This window comes from Alligator mississippiensis, chromosome 14, assembly GCF_030867095.1.
Source record: "Alligator mississippiensis isolate rAllMis1 chromosome 14, rAllMis1, whole genome shotgun sequence".
NCBI classification, from domain to species: domain Eukaryota; kingdom Metazoa; phylum Chordata; order Crocodylia; family Alligatoridae; genus Alligator; species Alligator mississippiensis.
Window position 1 is genome coordinate 30,170,352 of NC_081837.1, and position 27,839 is coordinate 30,198,190.

The 27,839-nt window shown below is 51.0% G+C and overlaps 1 protein-coding gene and 1 long non-coding RNA gene across 2 annotated transcripts; one reads left to right on the forward strand and one right to left on the reverse strand.

Annotated features, from left to right (window-relative positions):
• The first annotated feature begins 186 nt into the window (after positions 1–186).
• LOC132244720 (uncharacterized) lies at positions 187–19,490 on the forward strand. Its single transcript, XR_009456461.1, has 2 exons — positions 187–5,182; positions 16,069–19,490. It is a non-coding gene; the product is annotated as an uncharacterized LOC132244720 (long non-coding RNA).
• Positions 19,190–26,539, reverse strand: VPS37D (VPS37D subunit of ESCRT-I). The gene is made up of 4 exons (XM_059717062.1): positions 26,397–26,539; positions 22,009–22,180; positions 21,167–21,249; positions 19,190–20,736 (listed from the first exon to the last, which is right to left on the reverse strand). Exons 1-4 carry the CDS (start codon positions 26,508–26,510, stop codon positions 20,233–20,235), a joined length of 873 nt encoding a protein of 290 aa, XP_059573045.1. The 5' UTR covers positions 26,511–26,539; the 3' UTR covers positions 19,190–20,232.
• Between the last annotated feature and the right edge of the window lie 1,300 nt (positions 26,540–27,839).

Genomic DNA, 27,839 nt, shown 5'->3' on the forward strand with positions numbered 1-27,839 from the left:
CCTCCTCCAGCCTCCCCTTCCCCATCCCCTACTTACCAGCTCGCAGTCCGGGTCCAGCTCCCTTCTGCCGTGGGCAGGGACAGCCCGAATCACTGAAGCTCTCCAAATCTTTTCCGAATCTATTCGGAGAGCTTCAAATCAATTCAGACCTTTTAATTGGTCCCCTGATTCGATTCAGATTCAGAGATTCGGCCACTGAATCAGGCCAAATCTCCTCCGAATTGAATCAGCACCTGAAGCTTCGCACAGCCCTAATGAACAGTTGTTCACCGAGCTCTTGATGTACTCCCCTGAGGTAGCAATAAGCAACCACCAAGTCCCCTCTTAGCCTTCTCTTCTTTAGGCTGAAGAGGCCCAAGTCCCTCAGCCTATCCTCGTTTGGCTGGCCTTGCAAGTCTCTGATATATGGGTGGCTCTTCTCTGGACCCTCTCAAGTTTTTCCACATCCTTGTTGAAGTGTGGTGCCCAGAACTGAACACAGTATTCTAGCTGTGGTCTCACTGGTGCTGAGTACAGTGGAAGAATCGCTTCCTTGGTTTTACATAAGATGCATTCGTTGATACATGCCAGAGTGTTGATACACATTTTCAGCTAATACACTAATATTTTAATGTGTTTAATAGTAGCTCAGTATTAATTACCTATCTAAACAGTTGTCTGATTCCTCCCTAGTTTGAGATGCTTTGTGCAGCTGTGATGGTGACAGGCAGTTGTGGCACATCATTCCCTAAGGCAGCAATGGCCAACCTTCAACACGTGCTGCAAGCAGCACAGGGAGCCTCTGTGCATGACATGCAGCAGATTGGGTGGGAGCAGAAAGCAGAGCAGCAGACTAGGTAGGAGAAGGAGACTTGAGTAGCACTCAGGATAGGCATAGGGCTTAGTTTGTAAGATGTCTGCTAAAATGGTTGGACCACACAGCCCTAAGGGACTTCCAGTGTAAGCAAAACGCACACAAACTTGCATGCAGCTGTGTCTTAAAGACAAGTGTTCTGGTGAATGGGTTGTACCACTGAAGTGACCTGAATCCCAGCTATCCTAATAATACTTTAATGTGTGGCGCTGTTAAAGTGCTCCTTGCATGGTAATGGCTTATGCCTCGTCAATTTTGTTGCTACAGCATTTTAGAAATAATGAAGGTAAGTAAATACTTAGCGCTGCAAGAGGACATAATTTAGTTACAGATCTCACTATGAATCTGTGGCAGTCAGGATTAGAATGCAGTTCTCCCAACTCACGTTTTCAGCAGGAGCATTGGCACACCCCAGTCAAAATCCCCAACCTTGGCCACAGCTCACACCCAGTGGCTCTGAGGAAGTGGAACCCTGAGGTGTGTAGCTGCTGGAAGGGGAAAAAAATCCTTTCCAGCCCATATGACTACCAGCAAAGCCCAGAAGCATGCAAAATACCTATAGTATAGCATAGACTGAGCTACTCTTAAATCATCCCTGACCAATTCTTATCCAAACACTTCTTGAATACCTTCAGTGATAGAGAGTCCACAAATTACCAGATCAGTCTATTCCACTGCCTTTCTGTTCTAATAGTGAAAAAGTTTTTACTGATACCCAGCCTAAACCCATTTTCCTACAACTTCAAGCCATTGGTCTGTGCCCTGGTCTGCAGCAGGAGAGAAAAGGAATTCTCCCTCTTCTTTGTGGCAGCCCTTCAGATATTTGAAGGTTGCCATCGTGTCCCCTCTTAAGCACCTTTTGTGCAAGTTGAACATGGCTGTCTCTCTACCTCTCTTCATGGCTTGTTTTTCAAATCTTTTATCACTTTTTTTTGCTTTCCTCTGCTTCTCACTTCTCTGGCATCTCCATGTCCTTTCTAGAATGTGGATTTGCTTCATACACATCTCTAGGAGAAGCCTAACCAGTGTCAAGTAAAGAGGCAATGTCACTTTGCCTGTCTTGTACCTAATGCTCCTATTGATGCAACCCAAAACCACATCTGCCTTTTGTGCAGCTGTGTCACAGTAGATGCGTGTTGAGTCTGATCCACCAAGACTCCTAGCTCCCTCATAGTGCTGCCGTCCAGCCAGTGGTCACCCACTTTGTGTTTTTGATTATTCTTCCTGAAGTATACCACTTTGCATTTGTCTTCCTGAGGTGTAGCACCTTGCATAAGAACTTAATTTAAAGCTCTCCTTCCTAGGTTGTTCTTTCAAAGATGGTCTTTACAGGTCTGGCCAGATGGATCGTGTCACTTGATAGCAGGCCTTCACCCCAGAACATCTGCCTGTTTTTCAAAGAATTCAAGCCCTTCACATTTATGCCACCATCTCAGCCACATGTTTACTTCCATGATACGGTGGTCCCTGCCTGGGCCCTTAGCTTCCACTTGGAGAATTGCTAAGAGCAACAGTTGTGCTCCAAGCTCCTTAATCCTCCTGCCAAGAGCCTCATAGTCACCTCTGATTTGCTCAGTGTAATTTCTGGCAGTATCATTGGTCCCTGCATAGGCAAGAAGGAAAAGGTAATGGTCTGAGGGATAAATGAGCTTAGGCAATTTTTCTGCAATATCCTAAATATGGGCTCAAGGCAGACACTGCACCTCCTGAAACCCCAAATCCAGATAACAAATTGGTGCCTCTATTACCCACAGAAGGGAGTCTCCAACCACTACTACTACTCCTCTTCCTTTTTGGTATAGTCGTCTTAGAGCCACAATCCCTGGGGCCCTGAATTTCCTGCTGTACCGCTGGGTCCTCTGGGTCCCACTGCTGATGTCCTCACCTCTGCCTTTTTCCCACCTGTTCTACTGCAGGGTGCTTGAAAGCAGTTGCTGACTTAAATCTGCATCTCTTGAATTCTGGGGACCCTTCTAGTAGTGATATGTTGCCACTTCTCTTTTCCCCTTGGTCTCTTCTGTGTGCTTCTTATGACTTCTATCCAAGAAGTCTTCATTTTCCCTGATAGCATGAAGTGTATAGATCCCTGAGGTTTCAACCCTTCAGTCTTTTCCTCCAAGGTGGACATCAGCTTACACTTGGTACAGATTAAATGATCTTGACCCTCTGGGAGGAACATGAATGTGACACGTCCCATGCAAGTAACTACAGCTAATCCAGTTTCTATTTATGCCTCCTATCCTTCCTGGAGGATACCTAGGCTATAGGAAACAAAGCAAAGTGGGGGGAAGAAAAAAAACACACCCACCCATGTGTGCATGCATGTGTTGCTTGCTCTCTGTCTGGCAGTCTCTCTCTCTCTCTCTCTCAGCCACCTATTCCCTGGCTCCCTCCTGTGACAAATTCCGAGACAAACTCCCTCTCTGCACTTCTCCTCTGGCTTTATAGATATCAGTGGTATCGTTTTTCCACCTTAATGTTGCTAGCTTGACTGAGAGCTCTTTCAAGTCATGTTCACGAGCATACTAGAGGTAGGCAAAGCTAAATGGAAATGTATGAGATATGGCCCACAGAGTCCTGTCATCTGGCCAATGCAGCTAACAGTGGGGCAAGTAGGGACAATGTTAATTGCTGCTGTTGCCACTTGTCTTTCCACCACATTTTCAACCTGTACACAGCTCCATGGGCTGAATGACATGCCTCTGCACTCCAGATTAAGCCCACAGACCAGCCCTGCACCACTTCTCTGGCCCACAGGCTGAAAGGAGTCATGCTATATGAGAGATTGCTTTGAAATCTTCCTTAATCTTACATGGGCTAGAAGCATGAATGGCCTGATCTGAATCCAAGCTAAATGTGGTAGGACCTAGAATCTGGCAAGCCTATTCTTGCAGCTGCTGCTACCTTATAGTACATCTCTTTGAGGGGACAGGGGCACAGCCTTTTTGGTGTCTTGGGCTGGCTCAGGTCACCCAGCTGCCTGTCAGTGAATATAGCCAAATCCTATTTAAGCTTCACATACCTAAATTGCACATAAGTTGTATGAGGGGAGGTTACCTTTGGCACTACTGTATAGTTTGGGGTTCTGTTTTGCCCTGTAATAGCATAGGACCACCCTGCAGCTCTGTCTTCATGGCTAAGTTCTTTAATCACCAGGCCATGTACTAAGCATTGCCTTGAGAGTCCTCCAGCCCCCCCTTTAAAGATAGCCCACTGTGCTGTCCAGTTTCTGGATAATACATTAAAGAATAATGGAAAGTCTTTGCCCCATTAGGAGCAGGGGCCTAGGCTAAACTGTAGGGCCCTATCCTTTCCTGGACAAGAGCCATAGCACTGAAACATGTCCCCCCCCGCCCAGCTCTCTCCTATCCCCCTGTTTTGGTGCCCTGTGGGCTAGTGTCAAGATAGGCTCATGAAGGGGAAATAGAAGCAGGTCCCTTGTCATTCAGGCTACGGAGCGAAAGGCAGTTGGACGTGGTGCTGAGCCTCACTATCAGGCAGGGATTAAGCAGCTACAGAAAGATGGTATCTTTTACTTCCACAAGCTCAAGAGGCCACTTGGCTTAGGTGGACTTTTTAAGGGACTTAAGCATATTAGTTTCTGTTGATCTGCAACTGCTAGCTGTTGCATAGAGTAAATGTGTTTGCACTTCTGCAGAATTATGAGTACAGTGCCCAGCCTGCTTGTCACTGATACTAAGTTGGCACCAAAACCAGCCCCTTCCAGGTGTTTGGATGAACTTTCAGGCCTCAAATACCCTTAGGTTGCCAGAGGGGCTTTAATGCTGCCGGAGGAGGCAGAAGGCAAGAGGTGGATGCAGCTGCCACTTCTCATTGCCAAATTTCTGACCTTAAGGCAGCTCCGTGGGCTGGATGACATGCATGGCTCTGCACTCTGGATCTAGGCTATTGACCAACCCCACACTACACATCTTGCCCCTGGGGCTGGATGAGTTTGACACCCTGATCTAGCCAGTGGAGATATAGCAGCATAGCCTTCAGTTCAGGTTGGGTCCTGGGCATGTAGTCCAGGGGATAAAAAGACAGCACCTGAAGAGGAGGGGAATAGACTGAACTTGGTTCTCTGAGATGGGATATTTTGGATAAAAAGCTAGACTCGCTAAAGCTCTAAGGTAAGATGAATATTATTTAGACTTTTTGTGTTAAAAAACATTTTCTTTGTTCAGCTTTGTTTCTGCTGTTGAGAGTAAACTGTTCTCTGTTTTGGAAAAGCTGTTTAGGTCTCCATATTGAGCATGGGTCCCTGTTCCTGAAGTGAAGCCTCCATAAGATCCAAACCCATTCAGACCTGCTGAGCATTCACAGCTGGTAAGTAAGATGCATGGTCAGAGATGCAGCTAGTTCTGTAACCCTGTCTCTGTCTTCCAATGAACCATAGATATGGTCTGGTGCAGTAAGGCAGTAGCCCAAATTGAACCTCACCCATGCAGCAAGTGGCTTTTAGTCTTGATTTAACACAATAGCATTTAGGCCTGTGCGAGTCAGCAGCGATCCAATCCGGCTTCGAATCCAGCCGCTTCGGATGGCCGTGATCCCATCTGGAGCTCTGGACCAGGTTTTTGCCTCAATCCGGCCAAAGCAGCTCCAAAGCTTCTGAGCCGCCTTGGAGATCCAGCCATAAAGTATAATGGGGAATCAATGAAATATCTATAACTTTGTTGTTCTTTGTCCGATTTGGATTAAACTTGCAGAGATGGTAGCCTGTGCTGAGAGCATAAAATCTGCCAAGTTTCAAGAAGATTGGTGCCGGAGTTTGGGGGGAACTGTACCCCAAATTCTTGAAAGCCAAACTCATGTCACGGCTGTGTGTTGCACCACAGAGGGGTCAAAACTACAGGATGGTAGCTCTTACTGAGGCCACAAAGCCTGCCAAGTTTCAAGGAGATCGGTGCAGGGGCTTGGGGGGAGCTGCCCCTCAAGCTGCGGACAAGCAAAATTCGTGCCATGGGTGACCCTGCATGTATTAAGGCGCAGCGGGGTGACAGCTGCAGGGATGGTGGCCCCTGCTGTGACGCCTGCCAGCTGTGGAGGAGATCGGTGCAGGGGGCGTCTGGGGCTCTGCACCCCTAGCTGCTGACAGACAAAACTCATGCCAAGACTGTGTCTGTGTTGGGGCAGTTGATTGTCTGTATTGATTCTTTCCTCTCCTTAGCCTGGTGTTGTAGGTGCTAACTGATGCTCATCAAGTCCTTATGCAGTAGCTAGGTCCTGTGTATTGAGCTGGTCCCTGGTCCCTGGGTGAATCATGAGTGATTGATTGGTAACTGGAAACACAGCAGCTTAGCAGCCAGGCCTGCAGCAGTGTCTCCCCTCCCCGCCCCAAGACAGACAGTCGGTCCCACAAGCACCCATGGCACCAGTTTTGCTTGTCCGCAGCTTGAGGGGCAGTTCCCCCCAAGCCCCTGCACCGATCTTCTTGAAACTTGGCAGGCTTTGTGGCCTCAGCAAGAGCTACCAGCCCTGAAGTCTTGACCCCCTGTGTTGTAACACATAGATGGGACATGAAGTTTGCTTTCAAGGATTTGGAATGCAGTTCCCCCCAAACCCCTACACCGAGCTCCTTGAAACTTGGCAGGCTTCATGCTCTCTGCAGAGTCTACCACCCCTGAAAATTTAATTCAAATTGGACAAAAAACAACAAAGTTATAGATATTTTATTGTTTCCCCATGATACCCTATGGCCAGATCTCCAAGGTGGCTCCGAAGTATTTCGGGAAACCGAACAAGGCCAGCACTTCGACCTGGACATGCTGCTTTGGACCCCGAAGTGTCCAAAGCTTCTCTGGATCCGAAGCCTCGCACAGCCCTAGTAGCCTTCTAGGTATTGAGTTGCTGTTCCTCTAATGTCCTGAAGATGGAGCCCATATCCCTCATATTCGGTTCTGATACTTCCTCCACTATGCGCAGAGGAGCTATCTGCTTCTGTACAACCAGCTCTGAGGGCAGCATCTGCTGTTGGGAGCCTCCTTCCTGCTTGGAATTATCTCTGGCACACAGAAAAGACCCAGCAAGATAGTGGGTCAGTCCTGCTTGAAGCCAAGCTCCCCCTTTTCAAAAGCCTTCCCTGCACTTCTGGGCTGCCCTATGCACATGGTGAATGGCAAGGCAGTGTCCTGCATTCTCCCTCTTTGTGTCACTTGTCTGCTGTATTGCAGTATCAAGAGGCATCAAGCCAGCACCTGCCCTTCCATAGCAGAAGCATACATCCTTTGTCACTTCCTTTCTCGCCATCTTATTCCCATCCTGAGTGAGCTGAGAATACCTTCCCTGAGGTGCAAGGCAAGGATTTTTTGTGGGTGATACCTTTTATTGGACTCACTGCATTTGGTCTAATAAAATATGCAGTGGGTCTAATAGATATTTCACCCACACACATTCTTGCCTTTTGCATAATTCCTAGACCATAACAGCCTCAAAATTGCTCCAACATTTCCTAAGGTAATAGCTTTCTCTCCCCTGGCCCTGTGCTTATCCGTTGTTGGACTCTGTCTGCCTATTGTCATGATTTATCATGATGGAATTGGTACAGGATAGAGAATGGCAACAAAGGCCTAGAACTCATCTTGCACATGGGCATTGAGGGAGAGCCCCTGTCCAGCTTTGGCTTGTTTTTGGTTGGGTTTTTTTTGAGTTGTGGGTTAGGAAATGAAACTTTGACAGAGAAACTCGAGTCAGACACCAGTTAGGCCTGGGTTTTTCTTTGAGTGACCTAGACTGGGAGTTTTATGTTAGGTCCCCTCAACAGTACTACAGTTCACCTGGATATCACAAAAATACTCCTGCTACTTCTCCTAATGCAAACTATAGTTGAGATGTTCCCAAACCAACAGAAGGCTTCATGCAAAGAGCCCAGAGGCTACTGTCTTAAATACTCCTAGCATTTAAGACACCTAGACTGCCTAGCAGAACCTGACCTAGGACCAGTTTGGAGCAGTGAAATTACACCCCCGCCCCCCATGGAATTATGCCAGCTTGGTTTGAGTCCCATAGTGCTGCACAGTAGGTCATGTCATGCTGAAAGTCAAGTGAGGCTGGGCTCCCTTAAAAGTACATCTTCGAGGCCAGGTTATGGGAGAAGGGCTAGCTAGCTGCACAATCAGCACATGCTGGTGGTTACAGTGTGGGGTGGTTGTCTGGGCACCTGACTGTATTTCAAGTTCTCCCAGAAACTCAAACTTGAACAGGGCACCTCAGTTGGGGATGTGGTAGGGTGAGCAATGTGAAACAACCAAACTGCGGTCAGAGGCAGCAGCAGGTGCTTGGCATTGAAAATTCAGGCCTGAGATGCTTGGAATTGGGCTCCCAAATTCAGGGGCTGCCAGTGTAATTGTGCCAGGGCCTGGAAACTTGCTGCTTCATCTCCCCTGGCTGTGACATACAGAGAGCAATAGCTCTCTACCTCACACAGGTCCTAAAGGTAAAACATTGAAGGTCTCTTAGTGCCCAGCTAGAAGGAGCTGGAAAAGAGTATTATGGGCTTTGTGGAGCACAGAGGAGGACAGGTTCCATTGCACATTCCCTGCTTCCCTCAGGGAAAAGCTGCTCCCTTAGCCAGCCTGGGGGGACAGGAGATAGGCAGTTGAGTAGGAAGGAGGGAGCAGGTGTTGACTTCCTAAGAGGGCAGCCTGTGGAGGAACAGCTTGCTGTGACCTGAGAAGAGGACAAGAGTCCCTGTGCCCTCCTACCCCTGCTCAGCAGCGGCAGATGCCTGAGTGTACTGCAGCATCAATAATGCAAGAATCCTTGGGGACAGCTGGGTTCAGAGGGCAGATGCAAGAAGCTATGTAGGGGGCAGCCCAAAGCATTCGGCCACTTCCAGTTATCTACTCTGCCCTGGGAGTAGTAATGCCTAATGTCCACCCTGGCTCTTGGGGCCTGCTGGGGTGAGCTGTCAGGTGCTATGCTGCTGCCAGCCCCGGAAAGGGTTAGAGCTGCTTGTGGCAGGGGTAGCGGGCCTGAGGCTGAGGGTCAGGAGAGTGGTGGGGCCAGGTTTGGGGCTGGGCAGGCCCTGAGCAGAAGGCTGCACTGGGACATGGACAGGTGAAACCTGCCTCTGACTCTGCTCTGGATTAGCACAAGGCAGTGATCAGGTTTTGGGCTTAGTGGGGCACTGTGCCCATGTGCAAACAGCCACAGTGTGGTGCAGCTCAGGGAAGCAGCCACATTGGGATACATGTAGCTGCAAGCGGTTGCAGCTTGAACGTTGCAGTCGCAGACTAAGATCAGGAAAGCAGCAGGCCTGCCATAGGTAGAATCCCTAGAGCTGACTTGCAGAGCCAGAGTGAGTGGAAGGGGTTGGAGTAGTGCCAAAGTCCTGGAGGAGTCATCTTTCTACCCTGAAATCTCTGTCCCCTTAGGACCCATCTGGGCCCAAATCAAGTGCTCTCCCTTTTGTGCAGTGCCTGAGGCTGGATGCCCTCACTCTGACTAGAGCCAGAGAGCAATCCTGATTTGTCTGAAGGGCAGTATCCTGCTTCCCACACCCCCACCATTGGGGCATGTGATGTAGGGAGCCCAGAGCTGCGAAGGATCTTCTTTTGATGGGATCTGTAGAAGAGTTTGGGAGAAGCTAGGGACCTTCCTGCTGCACAGGGTGGGGAGCTGACCAGGGAGCCTGGCAGTGCCTCAAAATGCACATCTCTGGGGTATAGAGGCAATGGAGGCTATGGAAAGGGCTCTCTTGGTGGGGCAGCTGATGCCCTGCTAAGAGGAGGGGGTCTCCTTTTAAAATCTCACACCATAATCCTGCTGTGCCCTGAGGGGTGGGTGAGCCAAGACCCCTCAGCCACCCTCTCAGATCTCTACCCCCTATTGTTTCTTATGATCCAGCAGGTTCCTCAGGCCCTTCAGTGTGTTTTAGCACTTGGCTGTAGCAGCCCAGCTGCCTCTTCCCAGGCAGCTATGTTTGACCTGCCTGGTAGCTACAGAGAAGGGCTCATGTTCCATTGGGGGATTCTGCAGGCTCGGATACCTCTGGGTATATGAGGCTCTGCCCCTATGGGGACCCCAGCCTCATCTGAGTTCATGCTGGCCCTGCTTGCTCCTTGCCCTGCCCCCACCTGCTTCCTGGTCTTTAAGAAAGGCTGGGAGTGCCTTGGGGGAGGAGGGACTGGACATGCATGGCTGACAACTCAGGGCAGGCTGCAGGGCCAGGCTCCTCACGTAGACAGGAACCCCCTGCAGCGACTTCTCTGTTAATACAGTTCCCTATTAACAGCACCTGCTGCCTGATCTGCCAGCTGGCTGCTCAACTCCCTGGGGGGTCCCTCCAGCCCTGCAGGCAAGGTGCTCACCTGGCAGCCCAGCCTTGCTGTAGCTTCACCCTCAGGGACAGAGACACTGTAGGGCCTGCTGGCCCCTTCAGACATGCAGCACTTCAGCCTTCCCCAGAAGTGGGAGCACCACAGCCTGCCTCCCCCAGCCTGTCCCCTGTGGAGGCTTCCTTTCTTTGTCCCCTAGGTGTGTCCTTGCAGCTACCTCAGTGGTAGTGCTGGGTTGGGGGAGGAAGGGGGCAGCTATAGCTCACTGCGACGTTTGAAATCAGGCCCTTCACTGTGTTTTTAGCACCTAGCTGTAGCAGCCTATATGCCTCTTCCCAGGCAGCTGTGTTTGAAATGCCTGGTAGCTACAAAGAAGGGCTCATGTTCCCCTGGTGGAGTCTGCAGGCTCAGATACCTCTGGGAGACCTCTGCCTCTATAAGGACCCCACCCTCATCTGACCAGGTTGGACCAGGGCTGAACCAGGAGCCCTGGGACCACCCAGCCTTATCCCATCCTCCTGCTCCAGGTGCCTGGCCATGTACTAAAGAACTGCCCTAGCCAGTCCCAGATAGTAAGGATGGAAAATACCTTTGAGGGCCCTCTCCTTCCCTCATGGGAGTTGACAGCAGCTGCTGAGCCAGGCTGCCAAGGCTTAGGGTGACAGATGGAGGATGGATGACCTTGCACTGAAGTAAATTCAGGAACAGACCCCACTAGGCTCAGGGCCTCCAGCCTCCACACCCCCAGAGCAGTGTAGACACTCCTCCAACACACAAGGGACAGTTTAACTCTGGATTAAATACCCTTTGCCATGGGGGAAGGGTGTCAGTGGAAATTGGGGTGATCACATCACAACATAGGCACTGCAGAGAAGGTGAGCAACTAAAACCAACCTCCCAGGTGCCAGCAGCTCTCATGCCCTGTTCTATGGACCTGGCAACTGGAGAAGCCTTGAGGGCACACGATGCCTGTGTGGTATGCACCTGGCTGGAATCTCTCCAGAACTGCACAGTGTTAGACCCTCTATGCTCTTGTTAAGAGACTCCCAGCTTGTAGCCTGCCAGGACCTTGCCTCTGCCCTGGATTCCCCCCTGGCCCAGTTCAGCACTGCATGATTGGAGGTGCTGGCTCTGAGCTGGGCTGCAGCTGCATGATTTCCTCAGGCACCAGCTGGGCTGGCTGCTCCTAGCATGGCAGGGGACAGTCAATGACATTCAGATTCCAAATGGACACAAGGAGATGCTTGTTAATTCCATGCATATTTAGCCCCAGGAATTCACTGCCATAAGCCCTTCCAGAGACTGAGAGCGCAGTCAGCTTCAAAAAGGGGCTAGAGTTTTACAGAGAACACAACTGTTCAATAACAGCAATACCTGCTTCAAAGGGAAGAGCAAAGTTTCTTGTTTCTTTTTACCTGGAGAAAAATGTGTATTGTGTTATACATGATGATGCACTGCACCATCTGCACCCCCACCCCTCTATTCAAAATCCTGGATCCCCCCGTGACATCCACTGCCTCAGACATTTTTTTAGTTCTCATTCAGCTCAGCCCCTTCATTTATGAACACTTGCATTTCTCAGGCTACTGTTTCCCCTCTTTTATCAGTTGCCAATTCTCTCCTTACATCTCCTCATGACATGACATTATGAATGGATGTTCCACCTCCAGTGCCTTTCCCTTCCCCTGGAGCCTTGACCAGCACACAGTATTTGCATGTACTTAACTCATTTTTATTCATTTCCAGTTCAGGTGGGTATTTTAAGTCTGAAGGGCTGGATGGATAAGAAGGAATTAAGCACTTAAGTGCTTCATTAGGCACCAACAGTTTTCTCAAACTACCCAGTCTGCTGCTGCCCTACCCTGTGGGCACCTAAAAACCCCTAGGGCCCTAATTTCTGCCATTGGCACTTATCCATTTAAGTCCTGAGACTGTTGAAAAGATAAGCTCTGGTAGGATTCTGTTTAATGCCCCCTTATGCCCTGCTTGCCTGCTGGACCTGGTCTAGCAGGCAGGGTCATAATACAGATAACCTCCCAAACCCATGAAGCTCAGGGAAGGGGAAGGGTCCCTTTCTTTTACTCGCTAGGATAGTGTAGTTAGAGTACCCATTTGGGATACAAAGACTCAGACTCAAATCCCTCCTTTGGGGCAGAGCAGGGAATTGACCCTGGCTCTGTTCTAGACATGTTCCAATCACACAGGTTTCTGGGGGTAGGAGGCTGTTTTCTCAATCTCCTTCTGAAGCTGTTTCACTTTGTAAAAAAACTGGAAACTTTTGGGTGCAGGGGCTAGAATTCCAGGTGAGTGCCCTAACCAGCCGGGAAGAAAGTCATTTTCCCTCTCTTAGGCTCCATGAATATTTAAATATTCAATGTAAAGTGGAAAATTCAGCAGAAGAGAGAGAGAGCTCTGCCTTAGACTGCACTTTAGCCAAATGCTTCAAAACACTCTTTTGGAAGGTGGGAAACCTGTGTCAAGTCTCTGAGCTAAATTAGGTCAAAAGATCTGAACCTAACTATCCCCCTTCCCAGTTGAGTGCTATGAGCACTGGGGTGTTAAAACCCATGTGGATGCACAGTTCTGTGGGGATAAAGAACTGAGCTGGCTTGGGCAGCAAACTCCAGAGAAGAGTTCATCTCTATGAATCTCACATGGAGGCAGTGCCTAGTTGCTCCTGAGGGGCAGGGATCCCTTTATGCACTGCCCACTCAGTATCTTCAGTGCACATTTGGGTTGCACAAGGAAATTCTTCCAAATTTGCATCTGAAATCTAATCCCTTCATGGTTACTTCTTTCTGTGAACCTCTTTAATGGAAACGGATATAAATAGTTCATGGTCAATGATTCCAAGCCTCTCAAGCTCTCGAGCAGTGGGAAATGGATGCTAGGCAGCGTCCCCCTTGACTCTTAACTTCATGTTCTGGCTTGTGCAGTTGTTTTCTGTGTACCAGAGCAAAACGTGTGGTATTACAGGCTCAGGTAAAATCTCCCAAGCAGATAGGGGCTTGCTGCAGGTGCCTGGAGAGCTGACAAAGGGATTCTTCTTTTGCAACCTGTGGCAAGCGACCCTGCTCATTTCTCCTTTGCTTTTTCTTCCTTGTATATTGATGGTGGAAATCCCTACTGGGATCTGTAGTTGTTGGCAGTACCACTCTGGCATTCTGAAGAGCTCTGTTTGCCCTGGAATGGCACCTCCTGTTCTTTTCTCTCTCCTGCATACATCACACCCTCACGATGGACCTTCACCCTTGCCCCCCAGGCCCTTCCCCCCTCAGCTTTCTAGTACATCTGCTAATCCTTATTACCCTTGCATTTCCTACCTTGAGCACGGTCTGCCTAATGAGGTCTGTCTGCTTGCATCCAAGGAAATGAGCACTTCAGCCTGCAGTAGGAATCAGTGGTGGCAGAAAGTCAGCCCCTGGGATGGTGGCAGAGATCACCATCCCAGTGTTTCATACAGACTCCTTGCACTGCAGCTAGCCTCCCAATAATCCATGGATACCAGGCCCAGCCATCAGTAATAATCACCCCACTGGGTGGATCTCCAAGGTCCATATTATTTCTCTACTTGGACTCTGCATCACAGAGCTCTCATCTGCATCACTTCCCTCATGAGGTGCCTTGTGCAGGCAGCTGTCAAATGTCCTGCTTCAATCTAAGGCCATGACCAGCATTATCCAGGTTGGGTATTGTAGCTGTGCCCCTACAGACACACTTGAATGTCTCCAGCAAAGGTGCTCAGCACCCCTGAAAAGTCAAGCACTCTGAATTAGATACCCAAACATGGATTTAAGTACCCCCCCCCCATTTGGTGATACTGGCCTCACCCTGGGATGTGTCTTCAGTGTATTCAAGTGCACTTTGCTGTTCTTAGTGTGCAAGGGCCAAGGGTGATACTGAGCTTGAATGGCCATCACTGAAGCCATGGTAGCCTGTGCTCTTTAATATATTCATTAACGACTTGGAGGAGGGGGTAGAAAGCTCAATTATTAAGTTTGCAGATGATACCAAGCTGTGGGGAAATGCAGGCACAAGGAGGACAAGGTCAAGATCCAGGATGACCTTGACAGGCTGGACTCATGGGCAAAGTAGAATCAGATGAGGTTTAACAGGAATAAGTGCAAAGTCCTTCATCTGGGTAGGAAGAACCCTCATCACAACTACAGGATGAGTGGTGGCCCACTGGCTGGCACAGCATCTGAATGAGCCCTGGGGGTTACGATCAACCAGAAGATGAATATGAGCCAGCAGTGCGATGAGGTCAGCAGGAAAGCAAGTAGAACTCCGGCATGCATCCAGCGTGTGTCCAGTAGATCCAGGGAGGTGGTTCTCCCTCTTTATTTGGTGTTGGTGAGGCCACAGCTGTTGTAGTGTCCAGTTCTGGGCGCTGCACTTCAAGAAGGACATAGATAAGCTCAAGAGAGTACAAAGAAGAGCCACCCACATGGTCAAGGGCATGGAGGATAGGCCCTACACAGAGAGACTCTGAGAACTGGGCTTGTTCAGTTGGATGAAGAGAAGGCTGAGAGGTGACTTGATAGCTGCTTACAAGTTCATTGAGGTGAACACCAAGATTTAGGTGAGCAACTCTTCAGGAAGGCACCCCAAGGGAGGGTGAGGACCAATGGACATAAGCTTATAGAGGGTAAATTCAGGCTAGATATAAGGAAGAACTTCTTCTCTGTAAGGTCACCAGGATCTGGAACACACTCCCAGCAGTCACCATCCTTGGAGGTGTTCAAGAGGAGGCTAGATGGGCACCTTGTTGAGCATGTCTGAGCCCAATAGCTTCCTGCCCATGGCAGGGGACTGGTCTTGATGATCTTACAGGTCTCTTCTAGTCCTACAGTTCTATGATTCTATAGCCAGCAGGCTGACCACAGAGACTTCTGTGGTGTGCAATGGCAGTGGGGAGGTACTGCAGGGTCTTTCCCTCTCAAAAGTAGAGCTACATTGCTGTGACTGGCATTTAAGCTTCTGATGAAGTGAAGTTGGGTTCACAAAAGCTTGTGCTTTTAAGTTTTATATATAAGCTTAAAATATATAATTGCTTTCAAGATTTTAATATATATATTTAATCTTGTTTAATCTAACATGGATAACTACCTCCTTCCATTTAAGCTGCAGACATTGCTGATTCCTCACTCACTTCCATAGGCCTCAGATTAGAGTTGCGTCCTACAGCTGCAGTAGATTCAGTTTAGGTACATCCTGGGGAACCAGGGCCTGAGATTTCACAACTAAACGGTTGGCACCTATGGACGTTAGAGAAGGAAAAGTGTCTACTGGGGATGCTGTGAAGCACCCCTCTCCTCTAGGAACCTGGGCAATGACCTGCTGTCAGGGCAACAGGCCCTGAGCACAGGCAACAATAGGGGCAAAGTGTGCCTCAGAAGCCTCCGCGATCCCACGTGCTGGTAACTGCATGGTTGTAATTTACTGGGCCGCTCTTTAGACAAGCGCCTTGGTTTTTCAGTCTGACTTGGCGCTACTGCTGCCTTCTAAGATGACAGCTTGACACATTGTGTAGACCCTCAAGGCACCCGAGGGTTCTCGCCTGCCACGTCTTTGCTGGAATTAATAGTTAAAGGGGAGGATCTTACTCCTACCTCCCTTGGTGCCTTGTTGTCTTCTACGTAGTATCTTCACCCCTGGGGCTCTGCCTCCCCTTCACCTTGCCTAACGCCAACCAGATGGTGTTAAGGTCTAGCCAAATTGGACTTAGGGTCTGTGTCCATGACCGGACAAAAGTACAAATCATCCATTTGCTTAAACGCAGACATTAGGTCCATACAGTCTTTTCCTTATCTCAAGTTTCTGTTGGCCATTCTGCTCCCTCCTAGGCAATGTTGGGGTAGGGTTGCGCCTTAGACTTGGTGCTTCCATCCATGTATTCACAAATTCACTTCGCTTCTAATCTGTTCCTTTCAGGTTCACCATCGCTCCAGCTCAGGTCTGCGACGTCAGGGATCCACGCCTGCTGCAACAGTGAGTATTTCTGCTCCTCTGAGCCCATTATGGTGAGAAGCCTCTCAGCATCTGGCTTCTGCCAATTTCCCCTTCTGGGGCAAGTGACTTCACTGTGTTGCTCACATTCCCTTGGGGACCATTTTTCCAGTCCTCCCTGGGTGTTGCTCCGGGTTGCTTTTGAACCAGTGAACACAGGCCAGGTGCCGAATCGCTGCCGACACACATTTACAAAGCATGCCCAGACTGGCACTGGAAGTCCGCCCCGGTCTGCTACCATGCTCAGCATCAGCCGTTCCACTCGTCAGTCCCGTGCTGCAGGTAAGTTACCTCTCATGGCAGTGTCCCTGCCACAATGGTCTTGGGGCAGTTTTGTTTCTATGGGAGGATGACAGAAATCAACCCTTGAGAAGAGGCTGGCCAGGGAAAAGGGGGCAATGGACCAATTCTTATCATTGGCTTTACATTTTCACAATCTAAATGAAGTAGGAGCTTTGCAATAATTCTAAGCAGGAAATGGGCAGGTTTGGCTGGAAAAATAAGATAAAAACCAGAAGCAGGCAGAGACCCAAACAGCAGCACCAGAAAGAAAAACAAACAGCAGGAAATTAGAGGCAGGGAGGCTAACCACAGCATATGCAGAGCAAGGGGAGGAGGAAGCAAGTGACAAACCTGCCGGGGTGGATTTCCAGCTGCAAAACACAATGTTGGAGCCACCGCTCCCCCCCTCATCTCCCTTCCCATTTCCCATCAGTTGTTTGTTGATCCCCTTGGTCACGGCTTCTCTTCTAATTCAATTACAAGCTCTTTGGGGCAGGGACTGTCATATTCTGTGTGCTCAGACTTGTATAAATGCAGTCGGGTCCCATGGTCTCAGCACAGTGCCATTGAAGAAAAACAGTGAAGAAGGTCTCTGCATAGGTAACCCCTCTGCTAGGAGTGCACTTACGATGCATTGCCACTCCCCCTGGGAATGGCACCCATGGGTGCTACTCATGGGAGATGCAAGCAGTGCCCAGAAGTACCGTAGGAAGGTTGGGGCAGATGGGTGAAGCTGACAGCATGTGGGAAACATTCCTTTGGTGACTGGCTCAGGCTGCATGGATTTGAATGTTTGATCTCTAGTGCAAAATGGGCTGGACCTGGGAAACTGGAAGACAGCCAACTAGGAGTTACCACTGCTGAGTTGTTCTAGCAAGGTGGGACAATGGGGGCCAAGATGTTATTTCTTAGTGACCCAATAGCCTCCAAAAGGATGGACAATGGAAACCTCTTAGCAGGGGACCACCTCTGGGCTGATTTTTCTGGGCCAGAGACCCAAACCATCTCAAGCGGAAGATTTCTGAGGAGAGGAGGCAGGAGGGAGCTGGCTTCCCTCATGGATGCTGACCAAAACCCAGCGGACTCTCTGGGCTGATGAGGCCTGAGGGAGGAATCACATTTAACTCTTGTTTTTCCACAGTTCTGTAACCATTGTCCTCTTTTCTCTTAAAAAGCACGTGCAACCAAGCAACTAACAAGTAGTCCTCAGATTTACGACAGAATTGGTTCCTGAAAAACGCATCTCAAGTCAAAACGTTGTAACTCGGAACCAATTTTCCCATAGGAAACAATGTTATAAATGGGGGATTGGTTCCTGAACCAAGGCCTGATGCCCTGTTTTCACCAAAAATAACCCAGAGTTTTATACTCAATCAATTATAGATGAGTAATGTAGCTGCATTAATGTATTTATATTGTAAATAGCAATCATATTGATTTGGAAGGACTTCAAGGTGACTTTGCTGGACTTTTTGAAGGGCTCTTGGTTGGACTTTTTGAAGGGTTCTTGGCTTCAGGTTTTTCTGGAGTCTTGTCTGCTTTCTTAAAGAAAGTGTCCAGGAAAGTTTGGGCAGATGTTCTCCAGGGAGACGGGCGACGCAACAAACTTGTTTGCTGGTGTGGCATGGGTCAGATCAAGCATCGTAAAGTTGAAACTGATGTCAGAAAGTTGAAAGAGGGTGTCAATTTATAAGTTGTAAGTGCAAACCGTTGTAACTCGAAACCTTGTAAGTCGAGGACTGCCTGTACTTGCAAAGCTGGGGTTCTATTGGTCACAGGTCTCCAAAGAGCTGCACTGTAATCCAGGGTGGTCCTGGGTGTGGGCTTGGAGGAAGCCCTGAGAAGTTCAGTACTGGCTGCAGGGCCATGGAGAGCTGGACTGTGGGGGTCCCACATGCCAAAGATGGTGTCAGATAGAGATGGAAACATGCCCAATAGGCCTGGACCAGAGGCAGTGTGTGCAGTTTAGACCAAGCTGGCTCAAAAGCCCTTGGAATCCAAAGCCTGGGCTCAATGGAGCAGACAACTTCTCATGCCATTTCCAGTGGAAGGGACAGTGTAAAGGGATGGGATGGGCTCACCTGGCTTGCCATCTGGTTGGGACACTGGACTTAAAACTCTGCGTTGAGGTTAGAACCATCAAAGATGCATTCATGAGTGGACGGGGAAGGGGATCACCCAGCCTGCAGCAGGTTCTGGGCTGAGTGCTGCACAATAGAGCAGAGACTTCTGGGTGGGAACGGCCTTGATGATGGTCGGAGATTACTGTTATCACTCACTGCACGAAGCACAAGAGAGAGGCAGAGCTGCTAGCAGAGTTCTCAGGTAGGGGAAACCCGAGATCCTTTTAACAGACAGGGTCACCCACTGACCTCTCCACTCCCAGGGAGCTTAGCCTTCCCCATGCACAAAACTAATCAAGGTCTTGATTGGCTGCCCTGAATGGGGAGTCACCCTGCAGAGGACACTGGGTGCAATATTCCAGACCAGACAGCAGGGTTGGGGAACCCACAGGAGCAAAGTACAGCTCCTAGTACAGACTCCTGGGTGGGGGGAAGCACTACGTTTTCCTTTGTTCTGTCCCCTATTGCCTCGGCACAACACAGCAGTTGCCCTACCACCCAAAGGGCAGCCCGTTGCCCCACGACCTTCCATCCTCAGAGTACTTCCTGCCACCTGCTCCAAGGCTCAACCCCAGTCCCCACTGGGCAGGTGCAGAATGGTGGGCAGAGCACTTCTGACAGTACAAGTCAGAAGCAAAGAGGAAAGTCTGGAAAACGCCTTTATTTGGAAATCAATTTTCATGCCTGGTCTTCCTTGGGTAGCCCTCCAACACACCCCACACACGCATGAAACAAGCCCAGCACCATATGGGGGGGCTCATACCTGTCCCTGTAGAACTCCCCACCCATAACAACTTGCACTCAATGCACAGGAATTACCTATATCCTACACACCAACTGCTGCAGCTTCCTTAGCCTGACGAAGGGTTTTTGAACCCGAAAGCTTGCTTAATAACTATTCTCCAACCATTTGGGTTGGTCTAATAAAAGATATCAAATTCACCCAAGGAACCTTGTCTGCCTATATCCTACGAACTGGCAGAACAGGAGAAGAGGGTGACAGCAGGGCAAGCCCTTTTTCTTCCAGAGTTAGAATAGTCTCTGCAGTGCATCTTACTCACTGCTACTGTAACCTGGTGGCCTGCTCCCATCCACTCTTCCCTCTGCCCCCATGACCCCTGCTGATCCTGTGAGGTTCCAGTGACATGGCTGCACTGTAATTGCCTCCATCACAAAGAAGCCATTCCGTCCCTGAAGCATGACAGCCATCTTCTCCCCTTTCCTCCCCTCCCACATGAACTGGCTGAAGCTATCAGCTGTCCCTCAAACCTAAAAACCACTCCCAACACCCCAAACCAAATACCCCTGCCTGATTATCAGTCACCACTACAGACTCAGAGTGACATCTGCCATGGCAGCACCCAGCTTCTTGGGAAACCCCATAGTGCAACCACTGGTCTCAGACTCCCTCTCCCACCTGTGGAGTCCAGTGGACCACTTGGCAGCTAGCAAACCATACTGCTGGCTGCTGCATCCTTGAGCACTTCCAGGTAGCCATTCCATTGCCCCCCACCCTGCCAGCTTCACAAGGGCACGGGAAGGAATTGAATTATGCCTTCAAGCTGCCTGGCTGGGGGGTGCCACGTGCTCAGCTCAGGTTCATTCGCTGATGGAAGAAGTTCACAAACAGGCCAGTGGGTGCAACAAGGGCTCAGGTATGAGGACATCCTATCCCTACTCCCAGCTACCGGTGAGGTGGCTCCTGCTTCTGTTGGCGGGATAAGCGCGAGGGCTCCACCCGAAAAGGCCGTGGGCTTAACAGAGAGATGTGTCCAATGAGCCGCAGAGGGGAGCACAGGCGCGGAGGGGGGGCACGAGACACTGGCATCTGGCCTGCACTGGGTCCTAGGGGAGGGAGGTTTCGACTGGGAGGGGCAACAGCCATAGGGAAGGGGATGACAGCATCTGAGGAGACCAGAATGGCAGGTGTAAAGCCACAGTGGAGCTGGAACATCTTGGGGGTGGCTTTGTTCTGCACCAGAGCAACATGGGTGGGAGCTGGGCTTGCCAAGGGGGGTTCCTGTCCCTTGGAACACGTGGAGTACAGGCTGGGTGGCTTCTTCTTCAGGAGCTCCTGAAGCTTCTCCACCTGCGTCCGTCGGAGGTGGGACACCATCCGGCTCTGCTGGAAGGATTCCAGGAAGGCATCCAGAGGCATCTCCTGGGACAGGAATTTCTCCATCTGCACCTGCAGGGCAGAGAACAGGGGGTCAACATGGGGGCAAGGGTACCCATAGGAGCCTGAACATGAAGAATAATGTCAAACCACAGGGCAGGCAAGGAAAGAAGAGTGGCAGGAGGTGCTGCGGCAGGAGCTGGCCAGAAGCCTAGCACTAATCGCAGGACAAGCCACTCCTGCAGTGTTATCCTGGCTCCCTGCATCAGTGAGGTTTAGTCATGGCCTTCAACAGCATCAGAGCTTCATCCCTGGCTCTCTTCCTACCACCCAAGAAGAGAGCAGGTTGCAACAGCATAGCAGGCTAGTGTAGCTCAGGGGCCAGCTCCGTGGTGCTCACCCAGCTGCAGAGAGAGAAGCCTCACAGAGGGCATGTGGGGGAAGCTGAGAAATAATGTGACAAGAACCCAGCGAGTGGTAAAGCAGTTTTCTCCAGACTCACCTCCGACTCCGTCTCAGCTGCATCCAGATCGGCCTGGAGATGGGTCAGAGCAATCTGGGGGTTCCACTTCTCCAGGTAGGCCGCTGCTTGGGTAGAGAAGAGGGTCAGAGCCGGCTGCATACAGGTGGACCTGTTGCTAGCGTGATGCAGGGGTCTCAGCCATTCCCTCACCTGCTTTCCCAGCAATGGGGAGCAAGAGGCCTTTATTCTTCCTGCATCTGCCTGTAACACATCAACCCACACCCAGCAACTGGGGAGCAGGCCCTTACCTCTAATGTCCTAACCCAGAACCTTCCCTGTGTGACACCCAAGCCCTCTTCATAAAGGGCATGCAGCCAGGGTAGGCCCTCAACGCTATCCTGCACCCACCCCCACACACCTCCCACTCTGCTGCTCCAGCTAACCCCAGTATGACTCAATCTGCCCACTTTGCATCTGCCCCAAGCTAGGGGCAATCACTCCCAGTTGCACTTGTGTGCTCCCCTGGGTGCCTGAATGCCACAGGTGCCACTGCCTAGAGCCTCACGGGGGGTAGCACAGTCACCTCTGGAAGCCACAGATTTGCATCAGCATCACAACACGTCACAGGTAGGCCATGGTCCCAGGGCATGAGCAGGGACCATGAGATGGCATGGTCAGACCAAGCCAGACCAAAAAGGTCTCTAGACAGCACCACCCAGCTGCTTTCTAGTTCCTCAGGGCTCTGACTCATTGAACAAAAAACTCTATCCTCAATGACCATCAAGGCAAAAAGCCCAGTCAGTGACCCAGCTCCCTCTTGCCTTCCCAAGAGCCAAGGGGACCAACATCAGCGCCACAAGACATGGGACAGCTCTACTCACCCACTCGCTGCTGCTTTTCTTGACACGCCTCCTTCGTCTCTTTCAGCTCCTGGTATTTTATGGCCAGTGAAGCTTTGCCATTCTCTAGCTGTGGCTGCAAGGACAGGTTCTCCTTGGCCAGAGTATAGTTTAAAGCCAGGCACATTTCCCGCTCCAGCTGCAAGCTCTGGAACTGCAGGGACATCAGGATTCAGTACAGAGGCAGAAGCAACTCCATCAGCATGCACCTGGCACCTCATGCAAGACCAATGCTCCCGCTCCCCACACTGCCAACCCTGTCTCCAGTGCTGAATCCTACCCCCACCTCTGGGATGAATGCTTTCCACTCAGCACACAGTGCCAGTCTCTCCTCTGCCACTCAGCACAGCCCCCAGCAATAATCCTTGAGTGAAAAGCCCACCAATGTTCCCATCCTAACATACCTCTCAACAGGGAACCTCACTAAATTTTCTCATCCAGCTTCCCACTGGAGCTATTAACGATGGCCTTGGCCAAAGCTGTCCAGGCCTCATCCCTACATCTGAAACTCAGACTTTTCAGACTCAGAGTCTCTCTCTCACGTCAGGATCTGAGAAACAGCATGAGGAACATCTGGAGGGAGACTGTAGCTGCTGCACCCAAATGAAAAAAAAAAAAAAATCAGCAGCAGCCAAGAGCCATACTGCTCTCGCATCTGACACAGGGAAAATGATGCTAAGTTCCTCTTGAAGCCAGACTGCCCAGCCCTTCTCTGGGTGGGAAGAGGCAGCTTCCAAACACGTCAATTGGCTTACCAACAAGCTATACAACCAGATACCTTCTTTTACCACATACACATCTGCTTCACACAGGGCCATGAGCCAACAGCTAAAGCAGATCTGCTTTATAAAGAGGCCTGGGGAAGAGAAGCTGCAGAACAGGCTGAGAAAGGCTAAAAATAATGTCCTGATTCCTATCCAGGAACACTTTCTGGCATGCCAGAACTTTAATAAACACTCACAATTTAGGCTAGCAGCACTAGCACGTGTGGGCAGAGCTTGAAACATCAACTAGCCACCCACTGGCTAAGGAACTAGAACTGTTAGCTGGATGTGGGCATGAGAAGCAGAGATGGTCTCCAGGTGCGGGGCAAGTGGTTATGCCCCATTGCTCTAGCTGCTACTTTCAACATCACCAAGAAGAGGAAGCTCTGCAAGGAGCGCTCTGCAACTGTGGTGCCTATTTCTGCTCTTGGTCTCCTCACACCCCAGAACAGAGTTCTTCTAGGTGGTTTCCGTGATCAAGGAACTGTGGGCAGAGTTGGAGATTTTCTGGTGTTCCCTTCTAGATCCTTTGTTTTGAACCCGTGACCCGCACCCCCTCCCATGGGTTCTCCTCCCCATCTCTGCCCCAAGTTGCAGCCCTGGACCTGTGGCCAGCATTCCCTGAGAGCTGTGTGGCATGCGTAGCCACGCAGGCGTGCCTGGCAGCACAGTATGTGTGCCTGCGCAGCCGTGCACGCCACACAGCCTAGAGGGAACGCTGCCTGTGGTCTTCCCCATATATCAGGAAGGACTTTTAAGACTGGGGTGGGGATGCTCAAACCTTCATCCAATCCTTCCGCAGGGCTGCAAATATTGTAGCCTAGATCTATGGCCCACACCCTGTCACAGGAAGGGCCTTCAGTTCTTAGTGGGCTTCAAAGCCTGCCCATCCACCCAGGTCCAGATCATGGCTCCTAATGCCAGGATTCCTAGCAGGTGCCATCTGTCCCTCATTCTGACTTAAGGGCACAAACTTTGGTATTGTCCTGCAGCTCCAATAAATCCACATGGTGCCTGTTTAATTCAAAGCACCCGCCTTTCTCCTCCACTACTGGATGGAAACAGAAGTGTCCTGCCTCTTCTTCCCCCTCTTCAGACTTGACGCTGGGGAGAAGAGAGAAAGATGAGGCCTCTATTTCACGCTTATCCAAGGCTCTATTCCTCTGCCCTGACCCAGCGCTTGCTTCTGCAGCTCTCACACATGGACAGCAGTAGGGCAAGCAGATATAGTTATCACTTATCAGATCACTGCAACCCAAAGATGTGAACTGTCATTGTGTACCCAAGCAGTCTGTAACCGCTGACAAATGTGAGCAGCAGCAAAGGGCATTAGGGTTGACAGCAGGCTCCAGTATGCAGTGCAACACCAGCTGCTTTTGCAAAGTTTCTTCACAATCGTAAGGGAAGGAGCCTTTATTACTAAAAGCTTCAGCTTTGCAAACAGATTGTGCAGTCTCCAAATGTGCCAGGGAGCTGCCCCACTAGCTGCATCAAGCGACATAGGGGTTCTTTCATGCCCAGCTGCGATGCACTGCTCTACTACTAATTTCCACCATGAAACAGAGGTAAGTGCAACATGGGCAAGTTCAAATTTCTAAAACAACTTGAATTTGGAGAACGTTACACTGTCAAACACTTGATTTTGTCATCTCAACATGGCATTAAGGCCGTTTGTAAGGATGCTAAATGCAACCCCTTAGCTGATGGACACCAGTCCCCTTGGAGCTTGACATCTAGGGACTGAGGGGTGAAATCTCTGCGCTCTGCTTCTATGACAGTGCCTTGACCAACAACCCGCACCCCTGCCGCCCACAGTGATGTGAGAGGTCCTGCAGCTGCTAGCATGGAAGTGCTGGCTGATGGGCACAGGATCTTGCTGGTGCCTTCTGTGCACCCTGCTCTAGAAATTTCTCACATGATAGCTCCCCTGGGCTCATTTTTATTTTGGTTTCATTTACTGCATTCAGGATGCCATCAAAATACGAGGAGAAAGGTAAAGCATAGTACTCGCACAGGAAGCACTTTGACAGATGCCTCTATGATACCTCAGGGCGGGACTGGGCTTGGAAACAAAACACGGGAGGCCAGTGGAAAGGAATGGTGGCTCTGAGCAGGGGGCCTCCCCTCCGCCCCCCTCTACAAAGGCTGGTTTCCCCATGCTCAGCCAAGCCCCTAGTGCATTAGATATTCTGCTGGTCTATCTGGGAGATTACAAGACAGATTTTGTTCCTGATGCTAACCCAGGTCCAGGAGAGATCTTTTGGTGCTGCAACCATCACCGTGTTCTCCCTTAGCACTGGATGCATTCAGCTGAGCATCCACGAAGTCCATCTTCCCAGGAACAGTTCCTGTATCTACAGCCTCCAAGCAATTCTCCCCAGACTGACTCCTGAAGAGAAGTTATCAAAACTTTCTGGGCCGAAGTTGGCACTACTATAGCAAGAAATAAATCCTAGACTGAAGTTTAGGTCAAAATGAGACAGGAAGGTATTGCTAACATGGAAGAAAAACCTTTGGACTGGGAAGAGGAAGACCAGGTCTCAAGACCGCAAGTTTTTTACTCAAAGCCATTTCCTTGCTATGTAGCAGGTCTTCTGACAATACAGCAGGTCATCTAGCAAAGTGCCTGTGATATCTGGGTAGGGAGAGTCTAACTCCTGTTATTATTCAATTCTTTGCTAGATGGTAATCCTCCCTGCCAGCTATAGAGGATCTTCTGGATATCCAGTAAAGGCTCCATATCCAAGTCTTTAGAGAAGCCTATTATCTCTTAATCTTATTACGGTGACATTTTCATTTTTTCTGATCAAAACCACAACTGATTGCAGCCAGGAAAAAGTAGAAACAAAGCAGACATTGACAAATACATTTCCAGCTACATCCAGGAACTACCCGCACCAGACACAAACAATTATTTTTCCTTCAAGCAGCCTCGGTGCCTTCCGACTGTTCTCCTTTCTCCTCTCTGTCAAGCTCCGCTTGATCCAAGATCAAAAGCACGACGTGTTTGTTGAGTACCATAAAGGAGGGGAAAAAAACCCCAAAACAACTTTCTGGTTTCCAAAATTAACTCTGATCTTTTTTATCATCACCTGGCTGAGACAACTGGCTGTCATCTGAGATCTACTGAACAACGCCGACTTCCCTCCAGTTAAACCTGCTTTCCTGATATTTTCATTTTAGAAAAACTTAAAGTTGATACTGTCGCCCCGAAATGCTCTCGCCCGCGGGCTCGCCCCGCAGAGAAAGGCCTCGCACCCACACCGGTCTCCCTGCAAACTTTGTGACTTTCTCACTGGTTGTGAATTAAACACATCCACAAAAAAATAAATACCAAAAAACCCCAACCCAGCCAAGGCTGTACTATAAGGCTGGTGCCGCGAGCTGAGCAGGGCAGAGAAGTGTCTCGGCGGAGCCCGCGCGGCGCCCGGGGCTGGTGCGTGACCCGCGGCTCCTGCAACGGGAGCGACGGGAACACCCCCCGCAGCGGAGCGGAGCGGAGCGGAGCAGGCGGCAGCCGACGGGACCCCCGCCCGGGCGCACGGGGCCCGGCGGGTCGCCCACCGGCGGCGGGGCCGGGCCGGGCGCGGGGGGCAGGGGCGGTACCTGCGCGCTGAGCCGCGCCATGCGCTGCAGCTGCGGCTCGTCCTGCAGCAGGGCCCGCAGCCGCGCCGTGCTGAGCCCGCCGAGCCGCGCCGGGGAGCCGCTGCCCCGGGACATGCCGCCGAGCGCCCCGCGCTGCCCGAGCGGCCGCCGAGCCGAGCCGAGCCGAGCCAAGCCGCACCACGCCTGGCCGCCAGGGGGCGCCGCGGGGCGCTTAAAGGGGCCGGGCCGCCGAGCTCAGGGGCGGGGCCCGGTCCCTCCCCAAAGTAACCCCGGCTCAGGGCGGGCGGGCGCGGGTGCTGCTGTGGGGGGTGCCGCGGGGTTTGGCACGTGCTGGGTCAGAGTGCGACACGCGGGGTCCGTGCCGCCGCTCCCGGCTCTGTCATCCGTCCCTGGTCCCAACACGTCCCTGCAAGGGTGGCGCGTGCCGGGACTGGCACAGGCCCGTGAGCAGCTCCCCGGGCCCTGCCTGTGCCAGTCCTGACTCCCTGCCTCCTCCCGGGGCCAGGCCGGGGGGCTGTCGCGGGCTCGTTGTCCGGGAAGCTACAACCGCTCTGCTTCTGCCTAAGGTGGCCTTTCCTTGTTTGCTTAAATACAGCCGGAATCGGTACAGCCGTCGTCTACAGGGGCCTTTCCCCGGGGCGGTGGGGGAGCCACGCGGATAGGGTGTCTTGATGCAGCGACTTTCAGCGGCCTCGCCCTGCGGCGTCAGGGCTGTGGCGTGGGGGGATGTGGGAGCAGCACCTCCGGGAGGCACTGCAGAGCCCCAGGAGACGGAGCAGCCTGTGCGCGGCGGGGAGGGGGGTGTGCATGCATGCATGTGTGAGAGACGGTTAGTTATATATAGGAAACCACGAGGTGCAGCATCTGCCTCCCTCCTTCTGTTCTACTTTTGATGAAAACAGATGTCAGAGGCGCTTGATCCTGCCCTGGCTGCTTCTGGGGGTGATGCCATTGGCTCTGTGTACTCAGCAGCACAATCGAGGGGTGAGGAGCATGTCCCTCCGCTAGAGGTGTTAATGTGTAGTCACATTAAAGAAAACAGATAGCTCTCTCAGGAGCCCGGTACCAGAAAGTGCACACCTTGTCCATAGCAGGTGTACTACAAATCATCCTTGCACCCTCCTCGAGTGCCACTCTGGTCCCCTTCCCCTGTCCAATCTGTTGCTCTGCTTTGTGCTTACGCCCCTCTCCTCCCTGCCTGCTCTGCTGCTCTTCTTTCTGACTCCTGCCCTATGCGCTGTGGTGCTGCCTGTCCTCTCCCTGATCTGCCATGTGCTCCCTTGTGACCATGGGTTGGCCACCCCTATCCTTCGGCATCATCCCCGTGCATCCAGGGCTGCCCGCCTTCATATTGTCAGGATGATGGCAACATGTCCTTCCGCCTAAGGAGATCTCTGGTCACTGATACAGCTCACAGGCATTCACACTTGCCATGTGAACAAT